This window comes from Papio anubis, chromosome 10, assembly GCF_008728515.1.
Source record: "Papio anubis isolate 15944 chromosome 10, Panubis1.0, whole genome shotgun sequence".
In the NCBI taxonomy this organism is placed as follows: Eukaryota; Metazoa; Chordata; class Mammalia; order Primates; family Cercopithecidae; genus Papio; species Papio anubis.
The window spans coordinates 3100750-3112600 of record NC_044985.1 but is presented as its reverse complement, the minus strand read 5'-3'; the positions used below and the strand labels follow the sequence as shown (position 1 = coordinate 3112600).

Below are 11851 nucleotides of genomic sequence, written 5' to 3'. Positions count from 1 at the left end.
CATTATCACACCAAAAAAAATTAACAGTAATTCCCAAATATCATCAAATACACACAGCCAGCGTTCACATTTCCCCAAATTGCTCTCTCTTTTTTCATAGATTGGAAGAATCAATATTTTTGGTTTTTATTTGATTTTTAAAAATTATCTCGTAAATGTCTTTTTAACAAGTGGTTTATTTGAATCTGATTCAAACGAAGTCCAGCATTGTACTTGCTTAATATGTCTCCTATATTGCTTCATCTATAACAGTTCTTCCCTCCCCTTGGTTTTTTTGTTTTTTGTTTTAGATACGGAGTTTCGCTCTTGTTACCCAGGCTAGAGTGCAGTGGCGTGATCTAAGCTCATCGCAACCTCCGCCTCCCAGGTTCAAATGATTCTCCTGCCTCAGCCTCCCAAGTAGCTGGAATTACAGGAGCCTGCCACCATGCCTGGCTAATTTCTGTATTTTTAGTAAAGATGGGGTTTCACCATGTTGGCCAGGCTGGTCTCGAACCTCTGACCTCAGGTTATCCGCCCACTTTGGCCTCCCAAAGTGCTAGGATTACAGGCATGAGCCACCTCGCTCGGCCCCTCCTCTTGTTTTTTGCCTGTCACATATTTGTTTTGTTGGAAACCCGAGACATTGGTGCTATAAACCTCACTTTATTCTGGATTTTGCTGACTGCATCCCCATGGGGTTTGCTTATTTGTTTGTTTGAGATGGAGTCTTGCTCTGTCACCCAGGCTGGAGTGTAGTGGTGGGTCATGGCTCACTGCAGGCTCAACCTCCCAGAATTAAGCAATCCTCCAGCCTCAGCCTCCCAAATAGCTAGGACTACAGGCATGCACCACCACACGCAGCTAAGTTTTCTGATTTTTAGTAGACAAGATCTCACTATGTTGCCCAAGCTTGTCTCAAACTCCTGGCCTCAAGCAATCCTCCCACCTCAACCTCTCCAAAGGGCTGGAATTACAGGTGTGAGCCACCACGCCCAGCCCCCTATGGAGTTTTGACATCTCCTTGTATACCACATGTCTCCTATAAACCAGTAGTGAACCTAGAAACTTGTCCAGCTAAATCTCCATTTGCTTGGCACGGATGCTTCCTGGGTGGCACCCTGCACTTCCTGCTACATCACACCAGGAGGCCCCCGTGTCTGGCTGTGGCTGCTTCCCTTCCTGTTCAGTGAGACTGAGCAGCGGGCGCAGGTGCTACCCCCAGCCCACACTTTGCTATTCACCCTGTGCTGATCCCCAGGCAGAGACACTTCACTAGAGGGTCACACTGTATATATATCCGGGGAATAAGAGGTCACTTCAAATCGCTTATTCTCAATATTTTAAATTTCAGTCTCAAACAGAATGCAATTTCGTCTAGTTTATAAAACTTAATATACGTATACTGCTACCTCAAAGTAATCAATCCAACACTTGGCCAGTTAATATGACCTAATTTCACATTTACCTGCACACTTACAGTATCTATACTAGAGTGATTCTGCTATCATGCAGAGTTCAACTTTATTAGATACTTTAACAAAAATGGTATGTGAAATGGATATTATGTCTATTTACTTAAGGGTTATTTTGGAATGACTTACTAAATGGAAAAAAAAAAACCCTACATGGCCTATATTAGTAGGAAAGTCATTTTTGGAGAAGGATTATGTAAAAGGAATTACGGAATTGGGAATGAGCTGTTTCAGGCATGATGACAAGGCAAGAGCATCAGGAAATTATGGTGTTTCCTCTTAGCAACCACTGAGCAGCAGGAAAGGCAACAGAACTCAGCAGGACCCAGCCCTCCTGGAGCCACGGCTTCCCTGAGAGCCTGGCACAGGCACACAGCTGGGTCAGGGTTCTCGTGTGGATATTTAAAACAACAGCGTCAAGATAAAACTATTGTCGTATCTGTAGCGTCTCTATTTGTGTATTTATTTTTCCTTGAAATAAAAACGTTCTAAAGTTACATTGTTTTCCATGCTGCCTGTTGTATTACCTCTCACAACTTACACAACAAAATTTTACGTAGTCATATTTCCAGTTCTTATACGTCTGCTCTGCTCCGTATTTCGATTTGGTTAGAAAATCTGATTATTCTTGATTTCACCAGGAGCTTTCTTTTTTATTTCTTCCAAATAAAAACTAATAGTCAACTTCATCAGGCATTATGACTGGAAAATTAAGCACTCGCGGAGAGAAAAGTAAGAATACATACAGTCATTTTATTTTATTATTTTATTTTTGAGAGAGGGTCTCACTCTGTTGCCCGGGCTGAAGTGCAGTGGTGCCATCATAGATAGCTCACTGCAGACTCAACCGCCTGAGCTCAAACGAGCCTCCTGCCTCAGTCTCCCGAGTAACTAGGACCATAGGTGTGCACCACCACGCCTGGCTAATTTTTGTGTTTTTGGTAGAGACAGGGTTTCACCATGTTGCCCAGGCTGGTCTCGAACTTCTGGCTCACACAATCCTCCCACCTTTACCTCCCAACGTGCTGGGATTACAGGCATGAGCCACCGCACCCAGCCAGCCCTTTTAAGTTTGAGCCCTTTAACAGGATCTAAATCTGGTGCTCAGGATAAAATGTTGCCTCTGGTGCTTTCTTCCCAAAATTACGGTATTACAAAGGCGTTCTTAATGTTCCCTCTTCAAATCAGAAACAGTAAGTTGAAATTGCCTTCAACTTACTGTTGATGGCAATTCGAGCCCAGATGCCAGTATTAGAGAACATATATTGAATAACTGAATATGTAAGTAAACCACCATTTCCCTATACAAGTAAATGCATAGGATACTGCCAGTCATTAAATATTGAGTCTAGCACAATGTATGAAGCATAAAAATTCAGTGCCACTGGTTTTTAAACAGCTGTTTCCCCCAGAGAAAGGGCAACTTCTGGCGTGCACCAGTAAAATAGCAACCTTTTTACATTACTTTGCATAAAGATTTACAAGTGTCCCAGGACCTGGGAAGCCAGTCTATAACAAGACGGCTTCCAGCGACTTCGCTTTCCTTCTCCACGGTGATCAGCCACACACAGACAGCCACTGTGTGTCGGCGAGCTGGTCTGCTACGCCAGCCCAGGTTTAAAATCCAGGCTTACTTTCGGTTAACGAATCGTACATGGATGGGCCCCCCTGGCGTCAGGAGCCCGTGGGTTTTTGCGTGAACAGCTTTAGTCTGAGAAGATGTTTTGATCTCAAAATGTTGAAGCAACTAAGAAGAGAAAGAGAGAGAAGGGGTCAGAATTGGAACAGCAGAAAATTCTCAGTGCTCCCTGAATGCTTTTACTCTTCCTGTGGCGGCACCGGGCTGCAGGAAGCCCAGGCAAGGAGCACCCACATCCAGCTTTTGGAGGCTACAGAACCTCTGGGTGAGCGGGAAGCCCGCTGTTTGGAAACAGAATTCATGTCCACTGAGCAGCTGTGCAGCCGTGGGACAGAGATACAGGCAGATGCTCAGATGACTTAAGTTTCATTTGCCATTTCAAATTCTAACTCTGTTGCTTCCACTGCAGGTCTAGATGAAGAAGGTGTCAAAGGAGCAGGGGGAAATGCAGAACAAAGAGAAATTCAGGGTTTCCTGCTGGTTCTGAATCTGCAGCCACTTCAGACCCGGCCAGAAACAGAGGCGGAGAGAGCTGAATCCTCCAAAAGACTTCATCGTGCTAACATCCTGAATTTAAATATTCTTGGTTCGTACCTTTGATTCAATTTCTCATTTCTACAGTTCAAAAGCAGAACCAGCCCTGCCTCCCAGGATAAAACTGGAACGTACCTACATGGTGAGTTTGAAAGAACACCAAAGTATCCATCACCCTAAAGCGATTATCTCCCCCACCGGCCGGCCAGGGCTTGATGTTCAAAGTCAGCCCTGGGCTTAGGAATACAGGTAACCTGCTCTAAAGACTTCTGTCCACGGACAGGCTCCTGGGGGGAGGGGGCCTTGCTTTCAGCTCATTTGGACAGGGCAGGGGGCAGATGAGCTGGTGACACCATAGTCTCCTACTCCTACTTAAGACCCAGGCAGTCCCCACCCTGCCCTTCCTCTCTCTCCAGTTTTGTCTCCCAGGCAAAGAAGCTGCAGCCAGGATGGGCTAGGGCTCCAGGCTGGAGTACCATGGTATGATCACGGCTCTCTGCAGCCTCAACCTCCTGGGCTCAAGTGATCCTCCCACCTCAGCCTCCTCAGTAGCTGGGACTACAGGCATGCATCACATCTGGCTAATTTTTTTACTTTTTTGTAGAAACAGAGACTCGTTTTGTTGCCCAGGCTGCTCCCAAACTCCTAACCTCCAACGATCTTCCCACCTCCGCCTCCCCAAGGGCTGGGATTATAGGTGTGAGCCACCACGCCTGGCCTCTAACACTATTAGAAGGGGACGTAGAGCTCTCCGCAGAGCCTAATTTACAATCAGTTGTGCTGGTAATAGTGAATAGTGATGAAAAAGGAATGAATGATGAGATTGTTGATCTTGGTTCATACCTTTGATTCCATTTCTCATTTCTATAGTTCAAAAGCAGATGCAGACCTGCCTCCCAGGGTATAACTGGAATGTACCTGCACGGTGAGTTTGAAAGAATACCAAAGTATCCATCGCCCTAAAGCGACCATCTCTTTAAGATAATCTCTTTAAGATATCTCTTTTAAGATAATTAAGAGTCAGGCAGGGCACCAGGGCTCAAGGGTCAAGGCTTGCAATGGGGACGCAGGTGTAACTCACGCCTTCGTCACTATTAAAGAAATGAGCTGAACAGCATGTCTTCAGGCAGCTCCATCACGTGCTGGCATCTGGGTGAATCAGCCTAAACACTCAACCTCTGACCCCTCGCGCTGACCTCTCAGAAACGCCCGCTCATTCCCGTGTGGTAGAGGAAAGACTCACATGTGGGTCTCCTAACATCAAGGCCAACGTGCCACACAGTATTTTTTCTTTTCTGAGTGGTTTGTTTGTTGAAAAAATTAAAACTATGCAGGAGACAAAAGACAAAAAACACTGCTCCCCCTGACCCGCCCCCACCACATCCAGTTTCCAGCTCCCAGGGAGTTGGGGTGGATCTTCCAAACATGCTCCTGTTCCATCAAGTATCTTTCTCCTCATTTTAAGGGAACATATGAATATCACACCATGAAAGCTGTCCCTTTCCTTCCCAGTAGCCTTCAGGCATGTTCCCTGTACTGTTGAGGCGGACGCCATTTATTTGGTTAAGAAAGGCCCCCCTGTTGGGAATTGAACAATGAGAACATATGGACACAGAGAGGGGAACATCACACACTGGGGCCTGTCGGGGGGTGGAGGGAAGAAGAGGGAGAGCATTAGCACAAATACCTAATGCATCGGGGGCTTAAAACCTAGAGGACAGGTTGATGGGTGCAGCAAACCACCATGGCACATGCATACCTATGTAACAAACCTGCACGTTCTGCACATGTATCCCAGAACTTAAAGAAAAATTTTTAAAAAAAGAAAAGAAAAGAAAAGAAAGGCCCCACTGTTGTTCCTGTGCTAAGAGACTTTCTTCATTAACTGGGGTTGAATTTTATCCATTATCTTTTGGGACGCTCGTGTAATTTTTCTCCTTCTTATTGTGGTGAATTCTACTGACAGATTTTCTCTAGGCAGACCATCCTTGCATTCCTGAATACACCTGATGGGTGAAGATGCCTTTCTATTTTATACATTCAGCCTGCCAACTGTTCATTTTGCATATTTTTCATCTTCAATGATTAATCAGTCAGGCTGGCCTGTAGTTTTTATCTTCCATATCATCCTTTCCAGGTTTGAATGTCAAGGTTATGCAAGTCTCACAAAACGAGACTTCCTTTTTCTATTCTCTACTTATATAAGACGATGATTACCTGTTCCCTGAAGTTTTGATAAAACTTGCCAATAATCCTTCTAGATTCAGGACATTTTAGGGGCAAATCTTTTTACCACTGACTCATTTCTTTGATCTGTTCTCACTGATTAGATATCTTAGGTCTGTTCTCTTTCATTTGAGTCCATTTGGATGACTTATATTTTTTCTAGCAAACAGTATGCTTTATCTAAGTCTTCAAATTCATTGGCAAAAAACTGTTAGAGGTATTTTCTTGATTAAAAAAAAATCATCTCCTGTCTATACAGCTGTGCCTCCCTGCTCATTCCTGGTACTATTTGTGCCTTCTCTTTTTTTATCCTTTTTCTTTTTCTTTTTTATTTTTGAGACAGAGTCTCACTCTGTTGCCCAGGCTGGAGTGCAGTGGCGTGATCTCGGCTCACTGCAACCTCCGCCTCCTGGGTTCAAGCAATTCTCCTGCCTCAGCCTCCCAAGTAGCTGTGATTACAGGCACCTGCCCCCGGGCCCGGCTAATGTTTGTATTTTTAGTAGAGATGGGATTTCACCATATTGTTCAGACTGGTCTCGAACTCCTGACCTCATGATCCGCCCGCCTCGGCCTCCCAAACTGCTGGGATTACAGGCGTGAGCCATTGTGCCTGGCTTTTTTCTTAAGAATTAAAAATCATGGACCAGGCATGCTCAGCACCTTGGGAGGCTGAGACAGTGGATCACTTGAGGTCAGGAGTTTGAGGCCAGCCTGGCCAACATGGTGAATCCCCATCTCTACTAAAAATACAAAAATTAGCTGGGCATGGTGGCAGGTACCTGTAACCCCAGCTACTCCAGAGGCTGAGGCAGGAGAATCGTTTGAACCCAGGAGGCAGAGTTGCAGTGACCCAAGATTGCGCTACTGCACTCCAGCCTGGGCGACAGGGTGAGACACCGTCAAAAAAAAAAAAAATCATGGAGTTTGAGACCAGCCTGGCCAACATGGTGAGTCCCCATCTCTACTAAAAATACAAAAATTAGCTGGGCATGGTGATGGGCACCTATAATCTCAGCTACTCCAGAGGCTGAGGCAGGAGAATTGCATGAACCCAGGAGGTGGAGGTTGCAGTGAGCCGATTGCACCACTGCACTCCAGCCTGATGACAGAGCAATACTCAAAAAAACAAACAAACAAAAAACCCATGATGCTCTCTTTCTACACTTGCCCAGGTAGAAATGAGGGCTTTTTAAGCAAAAGCTTTAGCAGGTATATCCATATGTTAACAGCAGCAAACAAGACCCCATCACGAGCTCCAAACACCATTTCACCGCTGGCCTCTTGCTCAGGTGTCTACCCCGGTTCTTCAGGCAGCCAGAGCTTGGAGGTAACAAGCCTTCCCTCCCAACTCACCGATGCCCTTTTGGAGGGCGCAGTGGCTGCAGGAGGCACAGCAGCATTTTAGGGAGCCGAGACCTTCCTGAAAACACTCCCCACAGCAGACTTAGTGCGGGGCTCAGAGGATGAGAATAGCTTCCACTTCTTGGGCACCGACTCTGTGCGTGGACTGTTTTTCCTCCTCACACACCTATCAGGCAGGGATTTGGCCCCTTTTGTAAATGAACTGTGACAGGCTCAGTTCAGGTGGCTGAGAAACCTACCAAGGTCCCGGAGCCAGCAAGTGGCAGAACTGAGGGTGAAGCCGGTTTGCCCTGAGCTCCCCTATACACCGAGCTGCTGCTCACATGCTTCCAGGGACAGGGGCAGCGGCCACATCCACACCAAGGTGGGATGGCCACTTGGTCCCCCCAGCCCCACCCCAGCAGAGCCTTGTGGGCCACCTGTGCCTCCAGAACCAGCTCTGAGCCAGTCGGGGTTCTCCCCACACCTCGTTCTGTGCCTCCTCTCTGGGCAGTAGACCCTTACCTTCTCCAGCTCCAGTGCCCACCCTAAGCCTGACCATCCAAAATCCCTCTCCCCCTCCTCCCAGTCAACCAGGCTTCCCTGGTCCCTTACTGTCCCTTCTGCCCAACTCTGGGCTCCCAGTGAGCCGGGAGGAGGCACCTGTATGACTTGTTGGGAAAAAGTAGAGACACCTGGATCCCACCCTTCACCTGCCACTGTGGGACTTGGCAAGTGGCTGTTGCTCTCTAAACCTCGGTTTCCTCATCAGTAAAATGGGGAGGTGAGGTCACCAGGCACTCCCCACGTTCTCCCAATGCTCAGGCAACGAAGGAGCTCCCAAACCTCGGGCCAGGGTTTCCCGTCGCTGAAACAGTCTTCTCCAACTTGCAGCAGAGGCTAACGGGTGGAATTTTCTCCGCCATTGACTTTTCTTTTATAAAATTTCCTTCAGGTGTTACTTAGTTCCTGCTACAGCCTGAACCCAGATGCGGTGAAAACCCAGAATTACGTATCTTCACGTGTGAGGTGTTCTCTAATGACACCCAGGGCTTCTGATGTTTCACAACCTAAGAAGCTCGAGAACCAGTGCTCCGTGTAAATGGTTGGCTCGGTTAAACAAAGGAGACCAGCGAGAGGGCCACTGTGCCTTTCCCGGGGGGCCTGCTGCTGAGGGTGCCTGAGACGCCAGCTCCTAACTGCAGACCCGGCCACTAGAGGTGGAGGTGGGGTCCCCAAACCCCATAGGGCCTCACGTAGACCTCCAGCGTTTCTCAGATTGTAGCCATGCACCACACCATCGTCATCGGCGGCAGCAGTGGATGCCCCACCCCTAACCCACCAAACCCGCGACTCTGCAGGTGGGGCTAGGAGTCTGCCTCGTAAGGCCCTCCCTGCTGGCTTTATACTCCCTAGCATTTGAAGACCACTCATTTGACCCCCGCTCCCCTCTCTCCCAACCTGCTGTGTGATGGCAGGAGAGCTGGGCTCTGGGCCCCCGACACCCCCAGTGACACACACCCCATCCAAATCTTCAGGCTGTGGCCTGTCGTCCACCCACACGATTCCAAGGAAGGAGTGAAGCAAGGCAGGAGGCCATGGGGTTGAAGTGGCTGCCATGGTTGGGGGGCGGGGTGGACACAGGAGATGGGGAGTCATTTTCAAGGGATTTCATGCAGAGCTCTTGTTTTTGGATAGGGTCTCACTCTGTCACCCAGGCTGGAGTGCTGTGGTGTGATCAAGGCTCACTGCAGCCTTGAACTCCTAGGTTCAAGTGAGCCTCCCGCCTCAGCCTCCTGAGTAGCTGGGACCACAGGCGTGAGCCACAATGCCTGACAGCTCTTGCTCTTAAGTTTCCAAAATCGTGTTTTCTTTTTAACCTGGAAGTCTTTATCCAGTTGAGCCCAGTAGAAAGAGGCCGAACCCAAAGGCCAACGTTTGGCCTCCACGCCCTACCTGGATCACGACGAGGTGAATCTCCAGTTCTGCAATCCTCCGCCCTATGCAGCTGCGAACCCCATGACCAAAGGGGATGGATCCAAAATTGTCAACTCTGTCTAAGTCTCCTTTCCGCAGCCAGCGCTCAGGCCGGAACTCCTTGGCCCGAGGGAAGTTCTCATCCTGGTACGATGTGGCATAGTGGCAAAGGGCCAGCTGGGTCTGAGGAAATCAGGGATGACACAGAAAGGATAAGGAGCAGAATCACACGAGAGCAGGGCAGGGCCCAGAGCCCTAGCAGGACAGTCTCCCGGGATGCTCCCTCCCGGGGGCCGCCTGGGTCCACTCACACCCAGGATGGCAGCAGCTCCCTCCCTTCCCTCTCCACAGTGCACACCAAATGTCACTGCAACCACTGACAAGAACATCAAGCCCTGCAGAGACTCTCCGCAGTGACTGGCTACTTCCACACGGCCCGGGGAGCAGGCCAAGGAGCATGGGCGGCCTTGCTGGTGAGCAGTAAGTTTCCAGAACTTTGAGATCACATCATTCCCTTCCTTTCTCCCAACACCCCATCTTCATCTTAAAATACATGCAAAAGAAAAGGAAACCTATTGATCTCTGCTTAGGGACAAAGACTCTCTGAAGGTAGAAGCAGATTCCAATTCAACCCCAACCCGCAAGGCCTGGCCAACCCATATGTCCCCAAACTCACGCCTTTCGGAATCAGATACCCGCCAATAACCAGGTCTTCCTGGGTGACCCGGCCGTTCCCTGGCAGCACTGGAAACAGCCTGCAGAAGAGCCAGCGGGGACAGGAACGATGTGGTGACTTTCACAATATTTTATTGAACATTCAGAACCTCGGATATATTCCCATTTCCATTAAAAATTCTCAAAAAGTAACACATGATACTTTTTCAACTGAAACATTTTGCAAGGACCTTTGCGGCTTCTTTGCTGTCTTGCTTTGCCAGCAAGTATTCTGAGGAATGTGGAAAAGATTCCCAAAGCAAAACGTTTGCAAAACACAAAGCCAAGTCTTTCACATGCCATTGTGTTCCCAGAAGGGAAAATTCCAGGTTTCTAATATTTTATGTGACCATGGGACCACTTTATCAAGGAATAGTTCATAGGACTTAAGGCCCCATGAAATGCATTTGGAGAAACGGCATTTCAGCCATCAGGTTATCTCAGAAAACACTGAATAAAACTTTAATTGATAAATACCCAAAACCCCACAGCCAGCTCCTGTTTTGTTTTGTCTTTTTTTTTTAATTTTGAGATTGAACAGCATGCTCTATAGGTTGAGGGTCATTATCAAGTCAGCTTTGAAAGAATTCTTTAGTACATACTGCAGAAAACAAGATTTGCTCTTTGTCACAGCACTTCCTCACAGAGGATGCCGTGTTTTGGGGAAGGGATGTCATCTGTCCCTAATCCCACCTCCTACCCAAACCATCCCCTCAACCCAGGACAGCCCACATCCCTCCGGCTTTCCCCTTTGTCAGGAAAGCCCTGTCTGGGAGCAAATGAGCCTCAGTGGGTGGCTTCTCAATCCAGATGAGGACATTCACACAAGAACCATGAGGTTTGTACCCAGGTCTGGAAATCAGCAGAACGCCCAAACTGTTTTCCTGACATATCGATCTTGTTTAGTGTTATCTTCAGAGGAACAAAGTCAAAGGCCGTTGACCCAGGCATATGTTGGGAAACCCCCGATAAGCCAATTGGCTAAAGCAGGGACAATATTCAATGACTGCTCCAAAAATCTTTTTTTTTTTTTTGAGACAGTCTCACTCTGTTGCCCAGGCTGGAGTGCAGTGGTGCAATCTCGGCTCTATCACCTGGCTTCAAGTGATTCTCTTGCCCCAGCCTCCCAAGTAGCTGAGACTACAGGCACCCATCCCCACACCCGGCTAAATTTTGTATTTTTAGTAGAGACGCAGTTTCACCATGTTGGCCAGGCTGCTCTTGAACTCCCGACCTCAGGTGATCTGCCTTGGCCTCCCAAAGTGCTGGGATTACAGGTGTGAGCCACTGTGCCCAGCCCAAAGATATTTACAGAGAACAAGGATTATGTCGACCCATAAAACAGAATGGTCTTTCTGCTATTCTGACAAGAGCAGAGGAAAAATAACAGTCACGAACGTCCTCATCCTAAACAAGTCAGTCATGGAAGGCAGCTGGAGAACTTGTTATGATAGAGAACCAGGGACGTAAGGGACACAGTTTGTTGATAGATTCTGGCGAGCCTTTTACCTCAGGGTTTCCTTAAGGAGAGCTCTGACCAGCGGGACCTTGGGGACATCAGCTGCAGTTGGAACATGCCTTTCCCCTAAATTCTTGACGATCTCCCGGTACACCATCTGCTGCACCTCTGGGTGCCTTGCCAGGAGGTACACTGTCCAGGACAAGGTGAAGGACGTCTAAGGAGAGAAAGCGGCAGACACAGGCAGGCAGTGAGTAACACCAGGACTGAAACAGACACGGTGGCAGGTATAAAGTCCCCTGGGAATACACACAGCTGCAAAGTCAAACTCATCCAATTCCATATAGCACTTAATGTCTTACTGAAACGAAAGACTGTTTCCTTAATTCATGGCAAAAAAAATAATAATAATAACCGAACGTATTTGGCAAGTGACATGGACTCTATGATTCGTGTGCTGCTGTCATGAAAAGCCACAGGAAACATGATCCTGGAGCTTTTTTAATC

The 11851-nt window shown here is 47.9% G+C and overlaps 1 protein-coding gene across 1 annotated transcript in view; it reads right to left on the bottom strand.

The window, feature by feature from the left end:
- Window positions 1-867: 867 nt before the first annotated feature.
- LOC101003912 (cytochrome P450 27C1) overlaps window positions 868-11851 on the bottom strand; it is a 33418-nt gene continuing 22434 nt past the window's right edge. The window contains exons 6-9 of the mRNA XM_021923472.2: window positions 11395-11561; window positions 9848-9926; window positions 9151-9354; window positions 868-3201 (exon numbers count right to left, since the gene is read on the bottom strand). Of these exons, the coding sequence (XP_021779164.2) occupies window positions 3085-3201; window positions 9151-9354; window positions 9848-9926; window positions 11395-11561 (567 nt within the window). The 3' untranslated portion in view covers window positions 868-3084. The remainder of the gene's footprint in view (window positions 3202-9150; window positions 9355-9847; window positions 9927-11394; window positions 11562-11851) is intronic.